Source organism: Larus michahellis, chromosome 13 (genome assembly GCF_964199755.1).
Source record: "Larus michahellis chromosome 13, bLarMic1.1, whole genome shotgun sequence".
Lineage (NCBI taxonomy): Eukaryota > Metazoa > Chordata > Aves > Charadriiformes > Laridae > Larus > Larus michahellis.
The window spans coordinates 15,581,884-15,608,306 of NC_133908.1; the positions used below are offsets into that span (position 1 = coordinate 15,581,884).

General features: G+C 55.3%; 2 protein-coding genes across 7 annotated transcripts in view; both read left to right on the forward strand.

Moving 5' to 3' along the window:
• Positions 1-12,539, forward strand: part of DGCR2 (DiGeorge syndrome critical region gene 2) — a 48,897-nt gene extending 36,358 nt beyond the window's left edge. For 4 of the 5 annotated variants that reach the window (XM_074606289.1, XM_074606290.1, XM_074606291.1 and 1 more), the window contains 5 exons: positions 509-685; positions 1,612-1,815; positions 5,581-5,733; positions 6,416-6,652; positions 7,440-9,896. In XM_074606289.1, the coding sequence (XP_074462390.1) occupies positions 509-685; positions 1,612-1,815; positions 5,581-5,733; positions 6,416-6,652; positions 7,440-7,681 (1,013 nt within the window). In that variant the 3' untranslated portion in view covers positions 7,682-9,896. Of the gene's footprint in view, positions 1-508; positions 686-1,611; positions 1,816-5,580; positions 5,734-6,415; positions 6,653-7,439; positions 9,897-10,730 lie in introns of those variants that run through there. The other variant, XR_012589756.1, reaches the window with a different exon arrangement.
• Positions 12,540-18,279: 5,740 nt separating this feature from the next.
• LOC141750654 (carbonic anhydrase 15-like) lies at positions 18,280-25,951 on the forward strand. 2 transcript variants are annotated; one of them, XM_074606163.1, is made up of 8 exons: positions 18,280-18,689; positions 20,383-20,418; positions 22,559-22,729; positions 23,316-23,476; positions 24,186-24,278; positions 24,393-24,459; positions 24,655-24,821; positions 25,469-25,951. In XM_074606163.1, exons 1-8 carry the CDS (start codon positions 18,623-18,625, stop codon positions 25,685-25,687), a joined length of 981 nt encoding a protein of 326 aa, XP_074462264.1. In that variant the 5' UTR covers positions 18,280-18,622; the 3' UTR covers positions 25,688-25,951. The 2 variants fall into 2 exon arrangements, with proteins under 2 accessions (XP_074462264.1, XP_074462265.1); XM_074606164.1 differs by lacking the exon at positions 24,186-24,278 and having other exon boundaries at positions 18,494-18,689.
• Positions 25,952-26,423: the final 472 nt, after the last annotated feature.

Consider the following 26,423-nt stretch of genomic DNA (forward strand, 5'->3'; position numbering starts at 1 on the left):
GCAGAGCGGCCTTGCATGGCTCGGTTCAGCGCTCTGAATGAGCGGCTCTGGAGTGCGCAGCATGGGATAGACCTACTTCTTTGGAAGCGCTAGTAGGTGCTTGGAGCAGCAGGTACAAGATGGATATGGGTTCTTGCTCCACCGTTAGCAAGTGTGTTGCTCAGCGGTGTTTGAAGGGGTGCATAAAAATGGGCAGGCAAACCCCATGGGGCTCGGGAAAGCAGCACTCGTGGAGATATCAGAACATCGCTCCTACTGTTGCAGAATGACAAAATTACCCAGTACTTTGAAAACAGCAGCCTCTTCTCTCTGTGAGTCACCCCTTCCCTCCCCACTGTTTGCTTTCTTGCCTTCCCCCGGAGGAGTGCTGCTGGTGGCTGCTGGAGGCTGAAGCTAGAGGACAGTAGCCTTCTAGCAGGGTTGGTGTGCCTGAAATGAGTGACGTTACAGAGCCTCTCGAAAGCAGCCTGCGGGTATGCAAAGCTTATATCAATGCATCTTGTTCTAGGCTCTTCAGAAGTATTTTTACCCCCTGACCCTATCTTTGGTACGGCTATGTCTGAAAATGAAAACGTTCTTTGTGCCCAGCTTCAGTGTTTCCATTTTCCTACCCTTCGGCACCACGGTTTACACAGCTGGTATGCGGAAAACTGCTATGAGAAATCTTCATTCCTCTGCAAAAGGAGTAAGTTGGGTTTAGTTCGGTGTGAACTGTTCTGTGTTTGTTTAAATATGCATATAACAAATATGGGGAAATCTGTTAGTTATCTTTTCTACCTTTTGCCCAGTGAATTAAAAAAAAAAAAGAGGAGGAGGCAGAAGTTAAATTTCTGCTTGGCTTAAATAAGGGCATTGTAAAGTGTGGTTGTCAGCCACAGTCAGATTTTGTTTGTTAAGCAGCTATATCGGCCCCAGAATAAAGTATACTTGGAAAAAAAAGGTTGAAAAAAGTCTGAATGTTCCTGTGGGCCCTCCCAGCTGAGCTGTGCTTGGGGCGGAGGGGACAGGCTGTGTCCCCCGAGCAGTCGCTTCAGCCGGCAGGTCCCAGCGCTGCCTCTGTTACCGCTCTCTGGGCTTGGTGCCTGCCTTTAGGTGAGCGGGAGGAAAGGACGGTGGGCAGAAGACACCCAAACTTCCCCCAGTGGGCAGGGATCGAGCTGCAGCCGAGGGCAGTGGGAGTACTATTGCCTGGCATCTTTGTTTAGGCCTGGCCTGTTGAGTGTCTTTCAGGTCGGGCCAGAAGATCCAGCTTTTCCCAAGTACCAGGAGACAGGGCATGCAGACAGCAGGCATGACAGTGAAGCTTAAACTTCTCAGACCACTTGTTTTCCTGTGTCTTGGAGAGAACACCTGAAAGCATGTCAATTCCATTAAATACTTAAAACTCAGTTTGTCAATTTTGAGCAGTAAATCACCCCTGCCTGCCTCCAGACTATCCATTATCTTCCCTACTCCTTCGAGATCCCTTTTCAGAGTTGCTTTAATGTGAAGGTGTGGCTTTTAACTGATGGTATGCTTATGTTTACAAATCACTTAATGTAACAGAATAAAGGGGACTCCTGCCTGGCAGGCTCACAGACGCTTGGATATTGATGTGCGTTTCTGTTCTAGGCCAGACTTGCGTTGATATCAAAGACAACATTGTGGATGAAGGCTACTATTTCACTCCCAAAGGGAACGATCCCTGTTTGAGCTGCACGTGTCACAACGGTGAACCTGAAATGTGCGTGGCCGCTCTCTGTGAGCGGCCCCAGGGGTGTCAGCAGTATCGCAAAGACCCTAAGGAGTGCTGCAAGTTTACGTGTTTAGACCCAGGTAAGAGTTGATCGCTGCAGTTCTGTTGAGAAAAATTCAGTGCTCAACTTGGTTATCTTTGGGTATAACTTTGAAATGATGCACATTTTCAATGCCTCAACATTGCTGGGTACAAACCCCCTGTGGGGAAACATCTCACATCACGGGAAATGAAACATTTCAGACTCTGGCTAAAAATAATTAGCCATCCTTGATGCTCCTTTTATAGGAGAAGCAGTAGCTTATTTTCTGTATGGAGGTTGACACTACTGTGGATTTTTAGTAGATTGTTTTGCATGGTTCCTTTGTCATGTTTAGTTCTCATGGGAAAAAAAAGAAGACTTTTGAGCACTAATTAAGCATCTTTTTCTGGACATGAGCATTTATGTATGTGGGAGTTTGCAGGGATCATGTGGGAAGCAAAGTTTATAAATTAGAGAGTTTCAATAAGTATAATAAGGATCAGCAGTCTTCAGTTGGCTCTAAACTGTTATTTTTCTGGAAAGAGACTTGTGAAAAGAAATGTATCTTACTTGGAATTTACTGTGAAGGTGGTCAAATACTGGAGCAGATTGCTTGTGGAGTCTCCATCTGCGGGGATATTCACCGCCCGGTTGGACTCTGTCCTGGGCGACCTGCTCTAGCTGACGCTGCTTGAGCAGAGGTTGGACTAGATGATCTCAGGACGTCCCTTCCAACCTCAGCCATTCTGTGGTACTGTTACTTCCTGGTATTTTAAAAGAACTTAATTTTATTAGAGTGCACTAAGAAACTGTTTTTCAGAACTGCTAAGGAAAACACAGAAGGTCAGCTCTTCCCATCAGAGGCTTCCATTTCAATCTGTTACAAAAAAGGGCTGCTTCTTGGCTTCCAAATCTGCAGTCTGTCTTATTTGCCTTAACTACAGAAGTTAATCAATAAAGGCCACTGGCTCCTCCTTGCTGTCATTCACATCTGTTCTGAGGGTTAAGCTTAGCAGGTGTTCATAGCCAGTGTTGCAGGTTGGTCGGTGAAAGAGAGAGGATACAGCAGGACTCTTCCTCCCACTCTTATCAGCAGAGTTAAGACTTAGTCTTCACTTTTTTTATCTTCGGGAACAGTGTCGGCAAAGCGTCATCCAGCAGACAGGATAAGATGACCTGGGATAACCTCGTGCCGTGTTCTTTAATCCTTGCTTATTGCTGTGGGTCTTAACTATTTCATGAATACTGATTTGAAGAGTGTATTTTACCACATCCTTTCTGATCCTTAAGCTCTTCTTTCTGTAGGGATGCTGAATAAGACTGTTTCATTATACTCTTGCCTGAAGCGTTCTGGTTTTTTTAGTAACTCAGTTTCCGAGAGAAGAATCATCAAGCAGTTGTCAGACTTCCTTCATAATGAAGTTACTTCAGCTAGTGATAAACACTGGAATTTTAAAATGACGTGTTTCAGTTATCCTTTTGGGTGTTTATAAATGGCTATTCCAGATGACAAAATTAATGAATTACTTTCTTTAATCAGCGTGTATTTATCTTTGCCCAATTCTTACATATGTCTTCTCTAAGCTGTGTTGCAAAGGAAAGAAGACAGTTTACTAATCAACAGTAAGTAAATTGATCACCCAAGGAGAGACCAGGGGAAATAAATCCTGCTGTTGGGTTGGCAGGTAATCAGCTCTCGCAGCGTGAGTGGGTGAGCGATGAGTACGAGTGGATAACGAATATTACTCAAGGACTTGGTAGTAGGGGAATTTTTCAGTGGTAGGAGTAAGCTGAGCAATCACAGCTATGCTCCCTTGAAAGATGCTTTCCCTCATTTAGTTCAAGATAAATGGCAGAGGAAAATCTGTCGTGTGCTAATGCTAAAAGCGAGGCAGTCTGTCTATTGCCGCTCCGTGGATGTGGTAGGAAATAATTTTTCTGTGTACCTCTTGTTTAGACAGACCTGCAATTCTTATTTGTGGAAAGGTAATAAAAGAAGTAAAATACTTTGAAAGAGCTGATGGTGCAGAAGCTTTTTCTGGTGGCTAAACTGGTGCAGTTACAGGGTATTACTACTGTATCGAGCGTAAAACAGCCTTTCTGAAATAATCTGTTTGTATTTACATGGGTTGGAAATCTCTGTGATGACTTACATTGTTCTGCACAACCTGGCTCTTTGTCTGTGTTGTTTTTTTTTTTTTTTTTTTTTTTTTTAAAATCTAGGACTTCACTTGACGGTAGTTTATCCAGCCAAACGGGTTGACCGTTAGGAGCGCTCTCAGGCTGGGAGCAGTGTCACAGAGGCCCAGGATGCTCCAGAAGGTCCAAGAATTGCAGTTGTAGCTGGCCTAAAGAGAATCCTGCAAGCTGGGCTTTCTGCCTACAAGATTGTGTCATTCTTGCCTGCGTGTACATTTTACTGAAGTCACTTTATTTAAGGCAGTTATTAGCACTAATTTATGATATTTGTGAAGTCAGCATTGCCATAAAATGGAGGAGGAACAGCGGCAGGTCTGTGGTGGTCAGGAGGGTGTGTTGTTGGGAGGAGTGTGACTGCAGCCGTTTAAGCAAGACTTGCTGAAAGGTTTGACAGCACAGAGGCTTTTGTACCGCACAGCCAGATTTGAGAGGGTGTAATGTTCGAGCTCTGCGCGTAGCGCACTATTAAATGAATTTCTTGTTGCCAAGAATGCGTTACATAAAAAATACCAACCTGTTAGCCGTGTACTTTAACAATGTATAAATTAGGTGGATTTTTCTGTTACTAGCGTTTGTAGCAAGTCAGTATTTACAGCTTTTCTGAGGCTTTTAGCTTTCTTTTGTAAGGAATCTTTGATGCATCTTTAGCTGCTGTTGGTGAAAATATTGAGAGCGCTTTTGGAGGCACAGTGGGTGCGGGAGAGGAGAGGCGGCCAGGGTCTGGCTGGTTGCTGTAGGAAGTGCGGTGGCACTGCAGGGACACTGTGGTGGCACTGGGGTGGCTGGAGAGAGGGGTTCGTACCTGGCAGTGCTTGTGTCCTGGAGCAGTACGTGACGGGGTTGTGCAGCCACACCATCTGTTTCTTATCCACACCCAGCCTGGGAGCGTTTCTCATGTAGAGCTCTTTAACGGGAAACTGCTGCAAAGAAATTGGTACAGAACTCTCAAAGCCGTAACTTCCCGGGTCTATTTCATGTTCTGCCACTTGGCGTGATTCTAGGAAAAGATTTAATTCCTGTTTACCTTAATCTCCTCAGTTCCTGAAAGATGATTACCACATTGATTCACCTTTTTAAGGTATTTTTAGTTCTATCGCTTAGTGGTGTGCTAATCAATGTACCGATGACATACGGAATTTAGATGTCCACATCTTGGTGATAAGAACAACGTTTAGAGGTATTGCTGTTTGAAACGTAAAAGTTAAGATGTCCAGAAGTCACGTAGAAGTAGTGTGTAGGTATGCCAGTTCTTGGGCCTTTCCCAGAGCTTGCAGGCTTGCTGCCCTCTGTAGCATAACATCATCAGCCATGCCAGGGAGGCAAGTGGATGTGCAAAACGCCGTTAACCTAACCTTTTTCCTGTTTTCAGAGACCTGAAGCCTTCAACATTTTGACCCTTTCGCTGATCAAGATATTTTTAGAAATGTTTAGATCTTCTTGGGATAAATAGTTAAATCGCATGATGATTCATAATTTTCTTACACTTGTGAAATATGGAGAAGTGTTAAACCAGACTAATGAATCTCCACTCTGCATTTACCTCTCCATTACTGACAGAACATCATCAAGAAAAATGAGTCTTGGACAAAAGTAACAGGCTTCTTTTATGTGTTTTATGTAACAGATGGCAACAGTTTGTTTGACTCAATGGCCGGTGGGATGCGTCTGATCGTTAGCTGCATTTCCTCCTTCCTCATCCTCTCTCTGCTGCTTTTCATGGTCCACCGTCTGCGCCAGAGGCGGAGAGAGCGCATAGAGTCTTTGATTGGAGCAAACTGTAAGTAGCCCGTATCCGTAACAATTCTTGATCTAAGTAGTGTATGTGCTTCAGAATAAAGAGAACAGAAGAAACAGAAATCTGTGGAAAAGAGCAGCAGCAATCTGGTTGTAGGTTCTAGTCAGCACTGTACCCAAACCAGCTCTGCCCTGGCTGCCTGGACTGGTCATGATTTGTACAAGTTGTGGTTCTTTGAACCACTCCCCATTCAAAGAAAAAACTTTAATATCAACATTTATCTTGTGCCTTGTGCTTATTATTGGCAGGTTGATGTATGTAAAGGTGAGAAGTGTCATGGTCTTGCTTGACTGTGCCTGTATGTGTGTGTCTTGGGTAGGTTCTTCAAACTTGAACTTTTTAGCTGATAATGGAAAAGTATTTTTTGTTTATATGTGGTCCAGATCTGAAATATCTTCTATGTGTGAATGATCTCCTTAGTTTGAAGAGGTTAGATTCAAATTTAGATGTGATGCAGGACAAACAGTCCGGGAGCAGGTGGGCCTGGGTATCGTTGTGTAACTGCAGTGAGTTGACTTGTATAGGTTACGTAGACTTTTTTAGGTCTTCAGGAGACATGAGTTCCTTGGGCGTGAAAAGTGGAAAAAGGTGTTGAGATCTGCCTTAAATTGGAGAAGAAAGCATGGGATAAAGTCACTTACTTCTTTTTCTTCTCTCGAAATAGTGCACCATTTTAACTTGGGCCGCAGGATGCCTGGTTTTGATTATGGCCCTGATGGTTTTGGAACTGGCCTTACTCCACTGCATCTTTCAGATGATGGGGAAGGTGGGGCATTTCATTTCCACGATCCGCCTCCACCCTATACTGCTTACAAGTATCCAGATATCCAACATCCAGATGACCCACCTCCTCCTTATGAGGCTTCTGTCAATCCAGACGGCATCCTTTGTTCCACTCCAGGTATGCAGGCAATAACTTCTCTTTTCTTCCTCTTTTTCATTTCAGCTAGAGGGTAGGTTTTTGTTTTTTAAACTATAATCACATGTTTTTGTGATTTTGATGGGAAAATATATTTCATGATAAAATCTCTTATTTCTGCAACGGCAGTCTTTTGTTAAAATGTATCATTAAGCTTGGTTTTTCTCAAGGATTCTTTGGATCGCCTAAATTACAAGTGGAATCCATGATGCAAGCAATTTAACTCTTAGATCTTGCCTATTTTCAAGCCTTACCTTGGATGGGTTACCTGGTTACCTAGTTTCCACTATGCTGGTGCCTTTTCTGGTCTTTGGGAGATAGGTCTACAGAGATTGGTATTAAAAAGTAGAACAAATGTCAAGTGCAAGAGATTTGGAATAAAATATATCCAGTATCTTCTCTCCTCCCCACTTCCCCCACCCACACCCCCAAAAAATTGACCAAAAATATCACTTTCTAATGATTCACCCAGTGCTCTTCAGTTCTGCAGCTGCGATATTCACATACTGTAGAAATCATTCCAATTTGGGATTTTATAGCAGCATATCTCACAGGATAAGTGAGCCTGATTAATGCCACTATCTTATTTATATATCAAAGTTTTATTTTAGCTACATAATTTTCCTCTTTTGCAGCATCATCTCTTTGTGCATTAATGCAAAACCAGGAAAAACTCAGAGGTTTCCAGAAATACAGATAGTAAATCTATTTGGGAATGTGAAACGATATACTAAACGTTCTGATTCTGCTTGTTTTTTGTCCTTTACAGATGGAGTTCTTTCTCAGACTGTGCAAACCAGTCCTCCATCGCTAGGAAACTGTGATGTATCCCCCCAGCTTACAGAGGGATCGCTCCCGCCCTCAGTTGGTCCTTCCCCAGTGGAGCTGGAAGACTCTGCTGACAGCAGCACCTTTCTTGTCCCTCCTGACACACCGCTAAATGAAAACACACCGGCAGAAACTCTCACGGGCAGCCGCCACAGCCACTGTTCTCTCAATACCATTGTATAAAGGAGCAAAAGGCTGACTGCCGCTCAGAAATAGTTTTAGCAACTGTTTGCACAGACAAACACTAATCCGTGGTTTGAACTTCAGAAGGAATCCCCACTTTGTTTTTTGAACACTGCTTTTATGTTCTAGATTAGGATTGTGCCTCTCGTTTTTTGGCTGTCGTTATTCATTCACTAATCGTTTTGTCCTGTAAATATGGATTGTATAACTGCTCTTTTTTTCCATTGGCTATGGAAAAGAGTGCAGAGAATTCCTTGACTTCTAAGGAGGTGAAAAGTATGGGTAGTTTTGTTTTTTGTTGTTTGTTTTTTTTTTTTTCTTAACTTGAGAGGAAACAAAATCTACATCAGAAAAAAGCTACTTGGATTTGGCTGGATACCACTGGACCCAGGAAACAGACAATGGAAAAGGAGGGTGGGGGCAGTCACCGTTCAATCAGTTGCTTTCTCTCTTGCTTCAGTGCCACGGAAAAGGCAGAGAAGACGGAACGGCAAGGGAAGGGGCTGGGGGCCTGTTTTACAGAGCGGGACCACAGAGGAGCTAAAACACATGTCACCAAGTAAGAGTTACACAGTGTAAAACATTTGCGTGTTGTGGTCTGCCTTGCTGTTTCAAAACAACGTAGGGACCGGAGGATGAATGATCTACGTGATACGTGACAAGTGGGTATTAGAAAGCTAGGATTTGCAATTACAATTATTTGTTGTTTGTAGCTGCAAAATCTCATGTTGTCGGGTAAACTTATGGTCCTTAAAGAAAACTGGTTCTGTGTAATGCTTGTGTCCCTTCGATAGAATCCTCATATGTGTTAGGTAGTGCTTTAGGGAAGAGACGCGGAGCAATTAACTTTGGGGCAGTCTGACTTCACCTTATGAAGCCCCCGTTTGTTATAGTCCCATAAGGAAGATTGAGCTGTTTTTCTTTGTCGTTTAACTCCTTTACAGTGAAGAGTTGCACAAGACTGGCCTGGATAAAAGACCATTGTTCTTGCTTTTCTTATTGCATGCTATATTTAGCATGTAAGTGTGCTCCTGCCCCTCCATTTCACTTCTTTACAGTTCTACAAATACCATTTAAAAACAGTGTTCAACACGCGCTGTACGTGATGTTTAATTCTAATTGGACACTTGTTCCTTATCCAAGTCCCATAAATTGCCAACCCTAGTCTAGGGATTTCCCCTGTGCCCCCCAAACCATTTATCCAGGTCCCATGAGGGGTTATAATGAAGTTAGTGAGCTTAAATCAGTAAAGCAGTTTTCTTCAGTCTGATATGTCATCTTAAATTTCCCCCTCAGATTGAACTCTTTAAAGTAAGTTAATTTAGAGATGGCAAAAAGATTAATTCGCTCCCTCATTAAATCCAAAGTCGAGCACTGTTGTTCTTGATAATGAGTGCAAAATAATCTTTACAGGTGATTTTAAATTTAAGTTTGGATTTCAGTGTACAAATAATTTGCCCTTTCCCCCCACCCTCCTCTTGCCTCTGCTTGTCCTTGACTTACTGTAGCAGTCCGCCGATGAGCTGAATTATAAGGAGTTTGTAAAGAATGCCCCTTGTGCGTGTTCTCCTGCTACCGTATGAAGGGTACGAGCCTAGAGGGACAGGAAGAAAACACTGCATGGGGGTGTGCGTGTGATCTATTTTTCTAGTAATGATGAGAAATCACACTTGTATGACAAATCCTACCCCACTGTTGTGGTTTCCCAGCGCAGCTGACTCTTTCCCCAGTGAATATGCTGCTACTTTCTATTCTGTGTCTTGTCTATAGGCTTATACTGTACTTGGGGATTGGTCTTGACAATTCAACTCCTTTTGCACAGAAAACTGTGAGTTTTGTTATTGAGATCGTATCTGGTGTCCTGACGTTCAGACACTGGTGAATGATCTTGAATCCCTCGGAGGGCGTGAATCACAGTCGGGGGCTGCGCTGCTGGCAGGGGAGTGGGAGGAAGCGCTGTTAGGAAGCCTCTCCACCTGCAGCCGTCCCACCACCCGTGTCCTGCTCTGGGGTTGGGCTGGTTTTAACAGCAGTGGTACGAAAGGAGAGGAGCAGTCCTCCCCCTGGCGGGATCTCTTACCGTCTCCTCCTCTGAGTTCAAGTCCTGGTCTAATGAAGTGGATGGATAGCAGTAGTCAGAACCGTGCGTACAAATTATTCAGCATTTCTGAAGTATGAAAATAAAGCGGGTTTTGTGCATTTTTGAGCACATTCATACGTTTTATACATTGTATGTACTGATTTTTTTCTTTAGTTTTATAGGTACGAATGCGTGTGCGCGTGTGTGTGTTTCTGGGTGGCGAGAGATATCTCTCTATATATATATACACATACTGTAGACGGTAACCTTTGTGCTGCGTCCAGCTAGGTGAAGCTAAGCACTGGGATATAAACTAGGCTCTTAGGGTTAATCCTTCTCTCAAGCTGGCTCCACTCCGTTGTGGGACAGGCTGTGATACTGTACACTTAAATAGGATACAAGGTCTATGCTACTACAGTCTGTTCCTGAAAAATATTTTGTTAGCAGTGCAAAATAGAAAACTTCCAACTTCTTTTGAAGCCAGATGGAATATTTGTTCTTTATAGTCTCCTAGCGCAATAACAAAAGGCCTTTGGGCTTGGTTTAGTCTCTGAAGCTGTGTTTTGTGGCCGAGGTGAACAGATACCTCACACTTCTCCTAACACTGCGGGAATCTGTTCGATTTTTTGGGTTTTATTTTGCTTTTGGTTCTGTGGTGAATTTTATTTGAAAATAAGCTCTGTTACAGCTGGCAACTTCCTGGCGGCTCCTGGTTGTAGCCGTTGCAGACGGAGGCTTCTTTGCCAAAGCCTCGTGTGATGTTCTCCCCATCGCTTCTGAGCCTTTCCCACTTGTACATTGGCACGGAGGCTGCTATTTCCTCTCTTTTCCCCTATCCTTCTTCATCTTAACTGTAACCAAGGGAAATTTTGCCTTGAACAGAGCAGCTCATTAAGTACAGCTCATTTACCTCTCGGTAAGCTTCTAATTTGGCAATAAAATTGTCATTTTCTCCCCTTTTTAATGCAGCTTTCTCATATTGAGTACTTTCTCTTGGAGTTAAGAGCCTCTGTAGCAGAAAATGTCACAACTGCGCAGGCTTCTGGACCAACTGGGGAAGAGTTAAGTTTTCTTGACAGCAGTTGACTCCTCAGCAAACCTGCCTTGCCCTTGGCAAGGTGACTGGGAAGCGCGTTGTCCTGAGCACCAATTACGGAGGGTTGATGCTTGCCCGAGGAAGACCGTTCTGTTTTGATTGCCATTGGATTGATGAGATCTTTAGAGTTATTTTGTGCATTGATTTTCCCCCACCACCACCACCACCGTTCACTTCTCTGGATGTTTTTCTTAACTACTGATGCGTCCCAAATGTCCCTCCGGCCCCAGCGGGGGAGATGGCATCACCGCATCATTCCCAGCGGCACGCGTGAGCCGAGAGTACGTTTCTCTTGGGATGTCCTTGACCGCGGTTGTTGTGAAGTCACAGCACTCGGTTGTGCGTGGGGCTCGGACAGAACCGCTCCTCATTCCCCATCCTTGCAGCGTGCTGCGGTGCCGTACTGAGGTCCCTGCTGTTCCTTCAGGAGCAGCCCCAGGTGTTCACTTCTGCCGGTGGCATCGGGGGTAGCCGTGCATGGCCTCACAGCAGCCCCTCATTTTTTTACTAGGTGAGTTGTAGAGTATTGTAACGTTAGAAGGAGGGTGGGTTTCATTCTGTGCTAGAAGATCAAAACTCGCGTTCAGATGTACAAAGAGCTTGTCTGTGTAATGTTCAGTCTTGTCCAGTTTGGAGCCTCAGACTATTCCTTTACCCGTTCATGGCAGGACACTCATCTAGAAGGAGAATGAAGTAGGTGGAAAACTTTTTCTGAAGGCTCAGTCTTACAGTCGGCGGGTGCTCTGCCTCCCCAGGCCTCACGGGGAGGTGGCCCCTTCACGTCTCTTGAGTTTGACTTGGGAGGAACATGATTTTGTGATCGGTAATTACTGTTCTTTTCCCCCCTAATGTTAAATGAATTTGAAGCCGATTTTGAATATGTTTTTATCTTTCAGATGTGGATTTTCAGTGGCAAAGCACTGAAGTTTTAGTGTTGCCCCGCACAATCTGTAACACGCGTCTTTATTTTTTTTTCAGTTGCTGAAACATCTTTTTTCTCCCTAGCTAAGGAACATGCAATATACAGAAACATCTTTTAAATTTCCTTTGCAAGTTGGGAGCTGGACCCTGAAATTAGAGCAGATTAGTGTAGAGGAGGCAAATCAAAGTTCGCACATTTTTGCTTCTGACGTTCCCCGGTTCCAAACGAAATACCCGTTTCTTTGGAATAGGCGCATTCGGCAGCAAAGGTCTGCTTCCCCTGACAGCAGCGTGCGTTACCTGCCTGCTGCGCTACCACATAGCTTTAATTTTCCAGTGTTGTGCACCTTGGACGCTGAGTGGGTTGGAGCTGATGCCGGCGGAGACGCTGCGCCCGCCCTGAGCGCGGGGCTGGGGGCGGCCGGGGGGCGGCCAGAGAGTGAGACGCTGCTTTTTACCTTCTCCTGGAAAACAATTTTAGCCAGCGCTGCATTTGCAGGCTTCTCCTGTGTAGTTGGTTTGTGACTGGACTTAACTGTGGCAGTGTATAAAAGATTTTGATATTCTGTGAAATACCATGTAGAATTTAAATTTGATACTATAATAATTCAGTCCCTGTGACACTGGTTTTTTGTTTTAACTTCTTTCTTTGGGGTTGGCACTAATCTTTCTTCTTTTTTTTTTCTCAAGATGCTGTGAGAAACATTTCATCCAAATGCCAAATAAATTGTGTTCTGTAAGAGAAACGGCCTGTTCCAGTGTCTCCTGATTTCTGCATCGATGTGGTTCCTCGGCGTTGCGAAGGAAGATCTTGTTAAATCACGCTTCTGAGCTGTGATCTTGCAAAAAGATCAATAGACGCGTTTAACTTCAAGCAGGGGGGCTGCCCAAGTCCTTTGTGTGCAGATTCCAGGGAAATTTACCTGTATTCGTGTAATTTTAAGAAAATCTTGGCTGTGTACCCAAGGAGGTGAGGCGCATCCTCACCAGTGGCGCTGCGGAGCAGGTGGGGCTGCTGGATGGGGGGGTGTCCGGACCCCCAGCTCCTGGCACGGGGCTCCGGAATGAGCTGTGTGGGTCGGAGCCGTGACGTGGAGCCGGGGGGGATGGTGTGAGCACCGAGCCACGCTGCCTCTGTGCCCAGCGGCCACTGGGGGGGCTGGTGGAAAAGCCCAAGGAGAGGCCGGGCTGTTCTCACCTCCGCAGCGATTCTAAAACTCGAGCTCCAAACTTTTCATTAAATTCCCAAAGGGAGGTTTTGGGTCCTGCACCCTTCCCTCCCTTGTGTTCTACACCCCCTGTGTGGGATGGGGCTGCAGGCAGGGCCCTGGGTGGGCTGGTGGGAGAAGACTTGGCCGAGAGCCGTGTTTTGGGGTGCGCGGGGGGTTTCCTGGTGCCAGGACCCGGCTGTCCTGCGGGGAGGTGGATGGTTGGCCTCTTCTCCCAAGGAACAGGTGACAGGACAAGAGGGAACGGCCTCCAGTTGCACCAGGGGAGGTTTAGATTAGATATTGGGAAAAATCTTTACACCAAAAGGGTCGTCAAGAATCGGACCAGGCTGCCCAGGGCAGTGGTGGAATCGTCATCCCTGGAGGGATTTAAAAGCCGGGCAGACGCGGTGCTGAGGGACGTGGGGTAGTGGTGGGTTTGTCAGTGGTGGGTTTGTCAGTGGTGGGTTTGTCAGTGGTGGGTTTGTCAGTGGTGGGTTTGTCAGTGGTGGGTTTGTCAGTGGTGGGTTTGTCAGTGGTGGGTTTGTCAGTGGTGGGTTTGTCAGTGGTGGGTTTGTCAGTGGTGGGTTTGTCAGTGGTGGGTTTGTCAGTGGTGGGTTTGTCAGTGGTGGGTTTGTCAGTGGTGGGTTTGTCAGTGGTGGGTTTGTCAGTGGTGGGTTTGTCAGTGGTGGGTTTGTCAGTGGTGGGTTTGTCAGTGGTGGGTTTGTCAGTGGTGGGTTTGTCAGTGGTGGGTTTGTCAGTGGTGGGTTTGTCAGTGGTGGGTTTGTCAGTGGTGGGTTTGTCAGTGGTGGGTTGATGGTTGGACTCGACGGTCTGAAAGGTCCCTTCCAACCGCGACAGGTCAATGACTCTGTGCCTCTGTGTACGGCAGGTGGCGTTTCTGCCTGAACCACCCCGGGTGCTGCACGGCTCCGGTGGCTGCCGTTCCCTGGGGAGCCGAAACCCGCCAGGAGAGGGGCTCTCCTGCCCCCGGCCCCTGGGCCTGCGGTCGGCTGGGGTGTGGCTCTCCTGAAAGAGCCTGTAACTCTGAATTATTTAATAAAGCTGGCCGACAGCAGGGGATATTCCCCTAAAAGGCCTTGCTGGATAAATAAGCCTCTTCAGAGTTGTGCTGGGTTAGTAACGCAGGCCTGCAGCGGGAGCTGGCAGGGATGCGGGATGGAGCAGTCCCCAGTCCGAGGCAAACAGCTGGATCTCTTCTGTCCCGGCGAGGTGCCTTCGGCATCGCCGCTGGGCTGGTGGATGGGCCCTTTTGGCGTGGGGGGAGCTGTGCTGTCCCTGTCCCTGCCTCTTCTGGAGCGCCGCGGGCAGCGAGTGCGGGGCCGTGGGGCCGCAGAGCCCCCGCGTCCTCGCCCCCGCGTCCTCACCCCCTCCTGGTGACAGCGCTGCGGATGGCCGGAGGTACCAGTGCTGCAGTCAGGTTTTCTGGAGCCGTGCACGGCTAAATCTGCTTTAGCTGGGGGGAAGTAGTTTAAGAATTAAAATTGAATCGACGTGATCCCAGCCTGCCACGAGAGGGGCTGCGTTCAGGCACGGGTAAAGAGCAGCTTCTCCTTTTTTGTACGGTCCAGACCTGGCGCTGGCAATGCCTGCCTGTGCTCCGAGCTGGGAGCTCGGCTCCTACAAACAGTCACTTTTTTTTTTTTTTTTTAATTTGTGGTGGTTTGTTTTTTTGTTTTGTTTTTTTTTTCCTGAGCTGCTGGGCTCGCGGTGTTGGCTGTGAGTGCTGCGGAACAAGTCCCCGCACGCCTGCTCGTGGCCGCAGGATGCGTTCATCGCTGAACGCCGTCCAGTGTGCAGTGTCATCCTCCGCGGGTGCCGCGGGGGGCTCCGCTCTCCCTTCCCTGCACCCGCAGAGGGCAGCTGCCGCCGCAGCCGCCTCCGTCGCTGCTGGACCTCAACCATCGCAGCTCCCAGAGCTTCATCTCCGGGCCGGGAGATGCTTGGTCAGCTCGGGGAGATGGCACACAGCCCTTCCTTTGCTACCAGTTTCAGCAGGGACAAGCCTGATGTTGCAGCACGTGGTGGTGGCTCAGGGTGGCAGGGACCCTGTGGGTCTTCTGTGACACTGCAAGACCCCCTGCAGGTACAATTTGCCCTTCCCTCCTGCCCTCTCGTTGCCTGGGGACAGGAGCGATGCTGCGGCTGCAGGGGGCAGCCAGGAGTGCCCAGAGCACGGCCACCGCTCTTGGGGGTCACCACCGCTCCCGCTCACGGCCATGTGTCCCCCGGCACCCCGTGCGAGGGGGGCGGCTGTCAACGTTGATGCTCGCGATGCTGCAGCGGGGGCATCAGCAGCCCTTCTTACAGCCTTCTGCTGGAAGCTCTTGCCAGTTTAAAATGCGTTTTTCCAGGAGGGTAATTAGCAGCCGTGCTCAGCACGGCGTGTCCGGGGCGCTCAGCCCCAGGAGGGCACCAGGGGACCAGGGGCACAGGTCAGGCACGTGCAGGGACAGTGCTAGCAGTGACCCGGGGGGTGCCAGGCCGCGGGGGGCTGGCCGGCCTCACCGTGAGGGGGGAGACGTCGCTGACCCCGGTGACGGGGGGAGTGCAGGATGAATGGCGGGGCTGTGCAGTGGCGTGTGGCCAGCGCACATCTGGCCACAGTGCTTCCTTTGTGCCGCTGCCGGCTGCGCTGCCTGCCCTGCTCCCGGCGCTCTCCCGGGGTAGCGGCAGCTCGTTGCAGAGATCAAAGATTTAAGAGAAAGCCAGAAGCAGTGGAGTATTTATTCCCCTTGAACCTCCCCGCTGCACTTGCTTCTCTGGATGCCCACAGCCCCGTCCCTGGGCAAAGTGAACCGTGCTCTGGCGGCTCAACTCCTCGTCACTGTCCCCAGGTCTCCGTGCCGAGGTCCCCGGTGGCAGCGCAGGATTTACCTCCAGGAGCCGTTGGTGGCCCCTCGGCGGCGTGCTGGTGCGGCGCCTGCTGACGGTGCACGTGGTGGGGGTTCCCAGCAGGATGGCACCGTGCCCACGACCGATCGATGGCTGCAGCTTAAGCAACTATTTTTATTTTTCAGCGGTAATTTTTCCCCTGTCATGGCTCTCGCCATTGGTGCTGTGAGCACGCGTGTTGCGGGGACCTCGGCCGCCTCCTGGCTCCATGGCGGCAGGACGATGGACGCGGTGTCTCCCTGTGAGGACGGCGCAGAGCTGCAGGAAGGGCTGTGAGCTCCACGCCACCGCGGCAGTGAGAGACCGGCAAGTACCACGCGGCTCTTCCGAGGTTTGCTCTGGTTCCTATAGAAACTGGAGGTTGCTGCTGCCTGGCTCGGATGCCAGCAGCCGGCGGTGCGCCCCGGGGAGCAGGGCAGCAGGGACGGGCAGGAGTGGGGGACGGGGACGCACCTCGGTGCTGCCGCTGCCTTTCCATGTGCCACGGAGCCCCCTCTGCTTCCTTGGCGGGACCGTGCCGAGCCCTGCCGTGGCTCTGCATCCCCCTCCCACCGTGCGGGGCTCCCTGGACCCCGTGGGACGCCAGGCTGGATGTGACGGTCCTTGCCCTGTCAGGGCCCTTTGTGGGACAAGGGACACGTTCCTGCCGTGTGTGGGGTCGCGTGCTGCCACACAGTGCTGCCGGTGGTCCCGGCCATGTGGTCTCTGCAGTCATGCCTCTGCTCCTGCCCTCCTTGCCAAAAATCTCCACCAGAGAAGCCTGAAAACCTAAAAGGGTGTCCTGGGGGGCACCTCTGCCCTTGTCCAGGCCCTGGGGGAAAGAGCCTGGGGGTGTTGGGTGCCACTGGCTCCTTAGCCCCATGGCTCTGGGCTTCCCCTCCACCGCCTGGCGCTCCAGGCTGTCCCACCACAGCCCATGGCAGAGCTGCTCGTGCCACTTGGTGGGCTCATGCCTCCAAGGCAGATCTCAGTCTCCCCGGGTGCCCGAGCAGCTCCTCTCCCTGCCAGCAGCGACGGTGGCAGGTTGTGGACCTGGTGCGACCCTCTGCCTCTCCTGCCCGCCCTGCGCAGCTTGTTCCCTCCAGAAGGATGAACGCAGCCCTCTGAAAACTACCTCATCCCCGGGGCAGGGGCCAAGCGCCAGCCGTGGCGCGGCTCCAGAGCACCTCAGGGGACCCTGCGCCCCCTCCCCTGCGCCGGGGCCCAAACACGCGCCTCGGGGCCGCCTGGGCACCTGCCCGGGACTGGCTCTGCCCGGGGGCGGACAAAGGTGCCCCAAAGAGCCCCCATCGAGGATGAGCCCCAGCCCATGCGTTGTCCCCTTGCAGCACATGGCAGCCGAGCTGCTCCCCTGAGCCAGAGCCCGTCCGTGGCCAAGCCGGCGGCAGGAGGCTCCTTCCCGCGCTGCTGCCGTGTTTGTTCATCCTGGCAGCGCCCGGCAGTGCCGCCGGCCAGGGCTGAGCACCGGCCAGAGGAGCTGCCGCCCAGGCCCCGTGGCCTCCTTTCCATGGCTGCCTGAGGAGGACGGCGATATTTTAGGAGAAATGTGACAACACCGCGCTCCCCTGTTCTCACCCCTCTTCCTACCTGCCCACTGCGGGGGCGTAGCTCTGCTGGCGAGGTGCTGGCTCCCCTGCCACCTGCCTGGACAGGCGCCATGGGGACGGCGTGCGTGTTGAGGGGCTCGACAGCCCCGTCCCCGGGTGCAGGGTGACTCCTGTGATGCCCGGGTGGGTGCTGAGGCTCGTCCCCGGTGCTGCCCCCCTGTCCCGGCCGGTGCTGCGTGGCTGTGAGAGCCTGAGCCGCTATGGCATGATGTGACCTCGTGCCAGCTGGAGGGGACAGGGCCAGATCCTGTGTCACCAGTGTGCTGCTCCTTGGTGACCTCTGGGGCTGAGGGTCCCCCATAGCGCAGCTGCAGAGGTCACCTGTGCCCGGAGCCCGGGGCTGCAGTTGCCACGGCCAAGGCGCTGTGGGCACCGTCTGGCCTTTGCCTGGGGAGGGGCTGCGTCCCCCGCTATGTGTGGGGTCGAGCTGGATTGGGCCTGTGGGTCTCCATGGCACTGCCCGCCCCACATCAGGTCCCTGAGGGGAGCTGCCAGCATGGGGGATGCAGGACCCAATGCTGGCTTGGGGGGGTTGCCAAAGCTGCGGGGGCAAAGGCTGTCCCACTGTGTGTACCTGCAAAGAGTGGGGTGGGGATGGGGCAGAGCTGGTGCCCCCAGCCCCTTCTGCCTGCCCGCAGCCCCTGAAGCCCCTCCATGGCCCCACGGCACCGGGGGTGGGGGGTGGCAGGATGGGGCAGAGGGGGATGCTGCCAAACCCCCGCATGGGGATGGAGAGCAGGATGGTACCCGGGGCCGCCCCTCGGGGGGGTGGGCCGGGCAGCGCGCTGCACCCTCGGGCTTTGCCAGCCCCCTGCCCCCCGCCACGTCCCTGCCGCCTGCCCTTGGGCTGGCATCCCGGGCAGGGCCCTGGCACGGCGCGGAGGGGCTGGCTGGGGGCCGGGCCGCTTCCCCGCTCCCTCCTAGCAGCCGAGGAGTTAAAAACTCAGCCCTTGTGATGAATATTTAACAGCAGTGCACAGGCTGGAGCGGAGGATTTCTCCGGGCTGCCTGGGCGCTGGCAGCGCTGCCTCCCCCTGCCCGGGCGCACTGCGGAGGAGGACGGGGCGTCGCGGCGGGGCCACCTGCCCGCTGCCACCCGTCGCTGCCACCGGCATGGGGACGCAGGGGCTGGGGATAACTTTTCTGACTTTGCCTCTCGTCGTGCGAGCAGCCGCGGGAGGTGAGATGCTCTGCCTGCCTACCCTCATCCCCGCGGCCGGAGGGCATGGGGGGTCCCCGCGGTGGGAGAGGACGGGGGGCCGGGGGGTGTCGCGCCGGGGTGCGCCTGTGCCAGCCCCCTTTATTCCCTTCCCATGTGCCAGGGGGTGGCAGGGGGCCGGGGTGCTGGAGGCAGCCGCGCCAGCAGGGCTGGAGCAGGGACTGGGGAACCCGGTCTGGTCCAGGAGCCATCTCCTGCCCTCCCACCATCCTCCTCCCCACGGGAGGATGTCCCCGTGGTGCCGCGGGCTCCAGGAGGTCTCAGCCCGCCCAGGGCTCTCTGTCCGGGCAGGAGGCGTCTGGGACGGAGTCCCTTCAGCGTGGGTGGGTGTTCAGGCGCTCCCGTCTTGGCCCCCAGCCCGTCCGCCCCACAGACCCGCACCACCAGGAAACACCAACGAAGAGGAAACCTCGGAGCAAACCGGCGCTGCCATCCCAGGGCCGAGGCGCTGGAGTCCTCACCTGCTTTCTGGCCAGGCTGGCGGCAGCGAGTGCTACCCTGGCTCCTGCCAGGGGATGCTCGAGGTCGGGCGAGGGCTGGTGGGTGCGGATCCATCCAGGGGTCTCCCAAGAGCTCACCTTCCCCCTGGACAGGGAGGAATGCCCAAGGTCTCTGCCCTAGAGACCTTCTGAGTCCCGCACCATCCTGCTACCGGCTCTCCTGGGGGGCTGGTGTCTCCTGCGCCGTTGTAGCGAGGATTTGGATGCGATGCAGGCTGGGGCCATGAGCAGCACAGGTGGAGGCAGGCAGCGCTGGCCGTGTCCTGCCGGTCTGAGCGACCGCGGCTGGCACAGGAGCGTGGCTCAGCTCAGCTCGCCGGCAGCCAGCCCACTGGCACGGCCCCATGGCCATTGTTGGGGGCCACTCGCGTAGGCTGGCCCTGGGTAGCACCAGGTCGCTCTGTGCCTCCTGCCAGGAGCGGGATGGGGAGCTGAGGAGGGAAGGGGTGCGCTCCCCGGCTCCCACTGCAGACCTGATGGCCCTGGGCGGACGTGCGGATAGCAGGAGCTGGGCACTGGCTTCCTCGGCATCCCCTCGGCATCCCTGTGTCTGCTGCACCGGCACCCGGCATGGAGCATGCAGCCCCCGCAGCCGCCCCGGGCGCGGGCAGCAGCGCTGGTGGGAGCTCGGCAGCTCCGGCTGAGGTGGCCCCGAGTGATGGGACGAGCCATTGTCCCCACAGCGTGGGTGCAGGCCTGCCCACCGCCCACCCCCTGCCTGCTGCAGCCCCCAGCAACCGCCTCCTGCTGCCAGCCCACCCGCGGGGAGCCGCGGGGAGCACTGGGGGAGGACTACGGCAGCTCCCCCTCGGCCCCCTGCTTACCCAGGTGAGGCGCCTGTTGTGGGGCAAGGGGCTGCCTCGGCTCCCCGGGTGGGTAAGGCACGGATGGCCCCACAAGCAGCGAGGTTTGGCCGCTGTGGAGCAGAGAATGCCGAGGGAGGTTTCCCTGCGGAGCAGCCGGGGGAGGCAGGGAGGGTGCGAACGCGTGAAAACGCCAGTGCCGAGAATAACTGGGATGAACACGAGCGCCGGCAGGACCCCCGGCTGCAATAGGGGGTGCCCTCGCTGTCAGGGGGACGGGCATGGCGTGGTGGGTTCGGGGAGCGGGTTCCTGTCTCCGTCAGCTGCCCTGAGCTCTCCTCTCTCCCGCAGGGCAGTGGTGCTACGACTCACAGGACCCCAAATGCGGTGAGTGGTGCCGCGTGCGGGAGCGGGGTGTTGGGCCTGTGCGGGGCTCGGACCCCCGTGTCTCCCGCAGTGCCCGGCTGAGGGCACCCCGGGGGAGAAGGGCAATTTCACCCGTGTCGCACCAAGGTGGGAATGGTTGGAGGAGCTTCACTTTCAGCTGTGCTGGTGCGGAGGCTGGAGACGGGCACCGGAGCCCCTTCGCCCCAGCCAGGTCTGGGTGCTCCCGGGGCAGCACCAGCCTCCCCCATTTCACCCAAAACCAATTAAAGCCCGGATTTAAAATATGCCGTTAGCAACCCCAGTGAGGCGCCGCATCAGAAGGGGGGTGCCATGGGGCGCAGGGACCTGGCTCGAGGAAGGATGGCTCCATTTGGGCAAGTCCTGCCTGTGTGCACGGGCGAGGGGAAGCATGGCTGGGGGCACTTTGTCACAAAGCATGCAAATAGCTTGTAAAAGGTTAATTAAGGATCAACGAGCATTTAATCAGCCGTTACGGCCCAACTGTTTTATAGTTCTTGGGTGCACGCACCCCGTGCCCAGCCGCCGTGGCACACCGGCTGTGAATCGCTGGGCTCTGTGTATCCCTGCCGGACCAGCGCTTGCCGTCACCGGCAATTTAACCTCCTCGGGCCAGCGCGAGGGCAGAATTCAGCAGGGCCGTGGGGCCAGCGGGAAGCGGCTGGAGCAGCGTGGAGCTGGCCGTGTGCCCGCAGCGGGGAACGGTCCCTTAATGAAGGCACCGGATAATTTGTGGGGCTGCCCTGTAGCACTATGCTGAGGCACTGGTGAGGCAGCGGCAAGGCTAAGCTGTGACGCCCAGGGTTTCTAGGGAAAAAACTGCCCGGAGTAATGAGAGGAGAAGGGAAGGAGATGGGGCTGAGCCCGGGGGGGCAGGAGGTGGGGGTGAGCGTGTGTCTCTGGTTTTGTCTGCCCGAGCCATGGGGTGCTGCTGGGGGAAGGGCCCTCCCAGACCCTGGTTGTAGGGGATATGAGGGGTAACGGTGTGTGGGTCCACCAAAGGCTGCCCACCACGGCGGGTGCCGGAGCAGAGCCAGTTGTGCCCAGGGAGGGATGCCCTGAGCTCCCCCGGGACTGGGGGTGCCCTGGTGGATGGGACTGGAGACTTCAGGGGAGCGCCCATTCCCGGCTGGAAGCGCAGCCCAGCAGCTGGCAGAGCCCAGGGCCACCACCTCTGCCCCGGGGGCCACCAGGCAAAGGAGCGGGGTGTCACGGCAGCTGCCCCAGAGCAGAGACCGGCAGGGTGTCTGGCTATGTCCCATGGCTGCGGACCGCAATGAGTGTTGCAAGAAGAGACGATGCCGGGTGATGGGGACACTGAGCTACACGTGTGGGATGTGTGGGGTCTGGCCGTGGTGGCAGCTGTGGGTACCTCCGCTCACCGTGCCCGGGCGGTGCGGTGGGCGTGCCGCAGGTCCAGCCGGCGGCCAGCGCTGCCGCGTCCTCACCCAGCTCCTGCCACGGTGACCCCCCACCCGGGGCGCTGCCGATGGGTGTTGTGCGGTCACCCCGGACCCCACATAGGATTTGCCCCAGGGCGAGTTGTGTGGCCAGGGTGCGCTGTCACCTGCCACAACTGGACAAAACCAGCATGGGTAGGGTAAAATGTGGTTAAAAACCAAACTGTGCCCTCTGCCAGTGGACCTTGAGTCCAGTGTCCCCCCTTCTCAGAAGCTCCCATCCGTCGTTCCCCCCAGGTGCTCGATGGGCGCGTTTGCTCCCTCTGCGTGGAGCAACCTCCGTGAGCCCCAGCCCAGGGGCGGGGGGACAGTGGCCGGCGCACCCCCATGAGGGGGGGTGTTGCCTACAGGGAGGGGCAGCAGGGCTGGGAGAAAAGCCTGCCCTTCACCAGCGTGGAGGGACGGACGGTGCTGCCGGGCTAAATATAGCCCCCGGCCCCATGAGGAAATCCTGCTGAATTATGGATGAGGCTGCAACGAGCCCCCGCTCAGCGCTCGGAAGGAAGGTTGGCCGGGCAGGAGGGCAGTTCCCGTGGGATGCAGGCGAGCACGGCAGGGACAGCAAGGCTGGCTGGGCACCCGGCCACCCTCGGCCTCCTGTCCCCCCGCGGGGGTGGCAGCAGCTCATGGCTGCCCGTGGTGCCCCTGCTCCCCCTCTGCAGGTCCCAGCCACTGGAAGGAGCTGAAGGCCACGTGCGGCGGCGACAAGCAGTCCCCCATCAACATCGACAGGCACCGGCTGCAGCGGGACAGTGGCCTCGGGGACATCCTCTTTGAGGGCTACGACCAGGCTCCCCCGGGCAAGTGGAGGCTGGCGAATGATGGGCACACGGGTGCGTGCCGCGGCCGGGCCCCCTCCCCTGCCCTAGCTCCCTGGGCACCGTCCTGGCCGGGGCTCGGCTCCGGCGCTGCTCCTGGGAGCGCTCTGCCCGCGAGCTGCAACGTCCTGGGGCGGCTCCTGCCCCTGGGTTTGTGTTCGTGCCGGGATGAAGCCTGGGGAAGTTGAGCCCCGGTGTGCCAGGGCTGTCCCCCGCCCTTACCCCCGTCCTCACCCCCGTCCTCCCAGGGGACCTACAGGAGAGGTGGGGAGGGACTCTCTATGAGGGAGTGGAGCCATAGGACAAGGGGGAACATTTTTAAACTGAAAGAGGGGAGATTTAGGTTAGGTATCAGGGAGAAATTGTTTGCTGTGAGGGTGGTGAGCCCCTGGCCCAGGTGGCCCAGAGAAGCTGTGGCTGCCCCATCCCTGGAGGGGTTCAAGGCCAGGTTGGACGGGGCTTGGAGCAGCCTGGGCTGGTGGGAGGTGTCCCTGCCCAGGGCAGGGGGTGGCACTGGGTGGCCTTTAAGGTCCCTTCCAACCCAAACTGTTCTGTGTTTCTATGGTTCTATGATCCTCACCCCCTCCCGCTGCCCTTGCAGTGATGCTGAGCCTGGCGAGCGAGTTGGCCTCCGAGCACATCACCATCAGCGGGGGGGGCCTCCCCGGCAGGTACCGTGCACTGCAGCTCCACTTCCACTGGGGCAGCCCAGCTGGGAATGGCTCCGAGCACACACTCGATGGACGCCAGCTCCCCATGGAGGTAGGTGAGAAAAAGCACCCATCGCGTTCTCTGGGTGGCCCAAGACCTTGCCGCGCCGGGAAGGAGTGCTGCTGGTGTGTCCCAGGGCACTGTGCTGCGGGGTGACCCGCCTTGGTGACACGGTGGGTTTGGCCGTGCTCCCCGTCACCGCAGCCTTGCGCTGATGGTGGGAGGCAGACAGCCGCTGCGCAGGACACCCGGGGGGTTAAAGAGCAGCTGACGGGAGACTCCGGGTTTCTCTTCACCGTGCGTGGGCCAGGCTGCCTGGTCGGGGGCGCTCGGTGGGGTCTGGAGGGTCCGTGCCCCGCCGGGGACATGCACTGAGTCAGTGAGCTAGAGCGTGCAGGAGCACGCTGTGCCGAGCGCATCGGGATCCTTCTGGGTGAAAGAGGCTCTGTGCCTCTAAAATATTAATTATCTACCAGAGGAGAGAGCAAAATTTATGCATTGCGGCTGGTGGGCGCCCCGGGACTGCTGGCCCCTTTTCCCCTCCCTGTTCAAAGGATGCTCACATCACTGGGGTGCTTTGATCCTCCTGGCAGCTGCCCCATGGAAGCACCCATAGACCAGGAGGGCTTTTCGGGGGAGTGGGTGGCTCAGTGTCTGGCCACCCCAGGCCGGCCAGGGAGATCCATAGGCAAGCGTCCCACTGCTGGTGGGGTCGGCCGGGGGCGGTTGCCCACCCTTGGTCCCGCCATGCTTCCTTCAGCTGCACATCGTCCACATCAATGTCAAGTACCGGACGCTGGCGGAGGCCAAGGGACATCCCAATGGGCTGGCCGTCCTCGGATTCTTCTTCCAGGTGGGTCTGCGGGGGCTCCTGCTGCCCACGGTGGGGGACCCTCCGGGGACAGGCTGCTCGTGGTGTGGCTGGGGGCTCTGCTCTGCCCCAACTGCTTACTCTCCCCCTCCGCAGGTCTCCAAAACCCCAAACACCAACTACAACACCATCGTGGCGGGGCTGAGGAACATCTCCCACGCCGGTGAGTCGCCATCGCACCGAGGCAGGGGCAGAAAGAGGAGAGCGGGAGGGCAGGGCTGTGCCCGGCGGGTTGGGCTGGGGGGAACCTGCTGGTCCACGGGGCCATCTGGCTGCGGGGAAACCGATGGGGGTGGCCCTGCCCTCCCCCCAGTGCCCCATCACGGGATGGGCTGAGTGCCCACATCTCACCCCGCAGGGGACTCCGTGGATTTGGCCTCTACCTTCCGCCTGAGCACCCTGCTGCCGCACGCCGGGCGCCTCGCCGGGTACTACCGCTACCAGGGCTCCCTCACCACCCCCGACTGCAGCGAGGTCGTCGTCTGGACCGTCTTCGAGGAGCCAGTGGAGATCGGACAGGAGCAGGTACCGGCACGCACAGCCCCCTGCTCCGGCGCCCCAAGGGCTGGACCCTCCAGGTGACCCCTCTCCTTGCCCTTCCTGACCCCTAAGCAAGAGCACAGGGAAGGTCATCTCTATAATAACGCTCCTGGCAATTAATTAATTTTATGAGGGTTAAGTAACGGAGCAGTGGCCACCTGCCAGCAGGGAGGAATCCCGTCCAGCACTCTCCTGCCCAGCCCCAGCATTCAGAAAGCGAAATGGGAGAGAACCCTTTGGAGCTCAGAAGAGGTTCCAAGGCGGTGGGAGGGTGGATGGATGGGTGGTTGGAGTGAGTTCTCCTCTGCTGCCCAAGCATCTTAGTAGACGTATTTCCTTGAGGGTGTGGTGGCCCAGCTGCTCTCTAAGTGCTCAGCAGAGGCAGTGAAACACCATTAGCTTGCTCACAACTCAAGAGCCGATCCTCACCAGGACCTGCCTTGTGTCCTTCCCCTCCGGGTCTGGTTTCGGGAGGGCGGTGAGGGCTGGTGGGAGGACACACGCCAGTGCAGGGCCATGCCATGGGTCCTGCACTGTCGGCAGCAGGGCAGCATGAGAAGGGGGCTTGCAAGCGGGTGGGGGCTCGGAGCGCCCGGCGAAGCGGTGCCCACCCCTGCCTCTCCCCTGCGCAGCTGCGGGCCTTTGTCAGCACCCTCCACTTCCCGGCCGCCGGCTCCACGCTCCTAAAAATGACCAACAACTTCCGCCCGCCGCAGCCCCTCCACAGCCGCAAGGTCTTTGCCTCCAGGGCAGCCACGGCCAGTGGCGGGTCCCCACACGGGGGCCACCACCAGCTCCTCTCCCCCCTGCTCCTCCTGGCCCTGCTCGGCCCCTTCTCCCCAACCCCGTAGGGTCTGGCTCAGCCTTTCCCCCGCCTCCACACGAGCATCGCCCCCCTGCAATGGTGACGGGGAGGCGATGCATCTAGTCCATGGGTAAATGGGAAAAAACCATCACAAAAAAGCACGTCGAGACCTTGGCCAGGTGAAGATTTTGCAAAGCTGGATCTCTGCAGAGGTGCATCTCTGCAAGCCTGGAGCCGCCCTGCCATGTCCCTGTCCCCACCAGGAGGGGATGGTGGAGGGGCTGGAATAAAGCCGAGGTCCTCACCGGTGGCTGCGGGTTGCTGCCTCTGGCTCTGTGTCCCTTCGGCGTCGCCAGGGCAGGGTGCTTGGCACGGGGGTGTGGGGTTAGTGGGGAGGGAGCTGGGGGACAGTGACCGGGTGGCACTCAGGAATACTGGCCCTGCGCACAGCCGTGCAGGCGGGCATGAGACGCCCCTCTCCTCCCCGTGCAATGAGCCCCCAGGGCCAAATCCTGGCCCTGCATGTGGTTCGGGGTCCTGGTGGTCCCTGTGCTGGCAGACACGGACATGTTGCCTTCCCCGGGCTCGGGACTGGCTGAGGGAGGGACAGGGCTGTCCCCAGGAACCCAGCACCCCTCAGTGCCCCGGGGCAGGACACAGGGAACGGAGGGCTCTTTCCATGGAGCTAATATTGCGCTGGCAGAAACAGCTGCAGGTGCTGGCGCTGCTCCTGCGCTGCCCGGCATGGCGGGGGCAGAGCCCAGGCCCTGGCAAATGAGGTG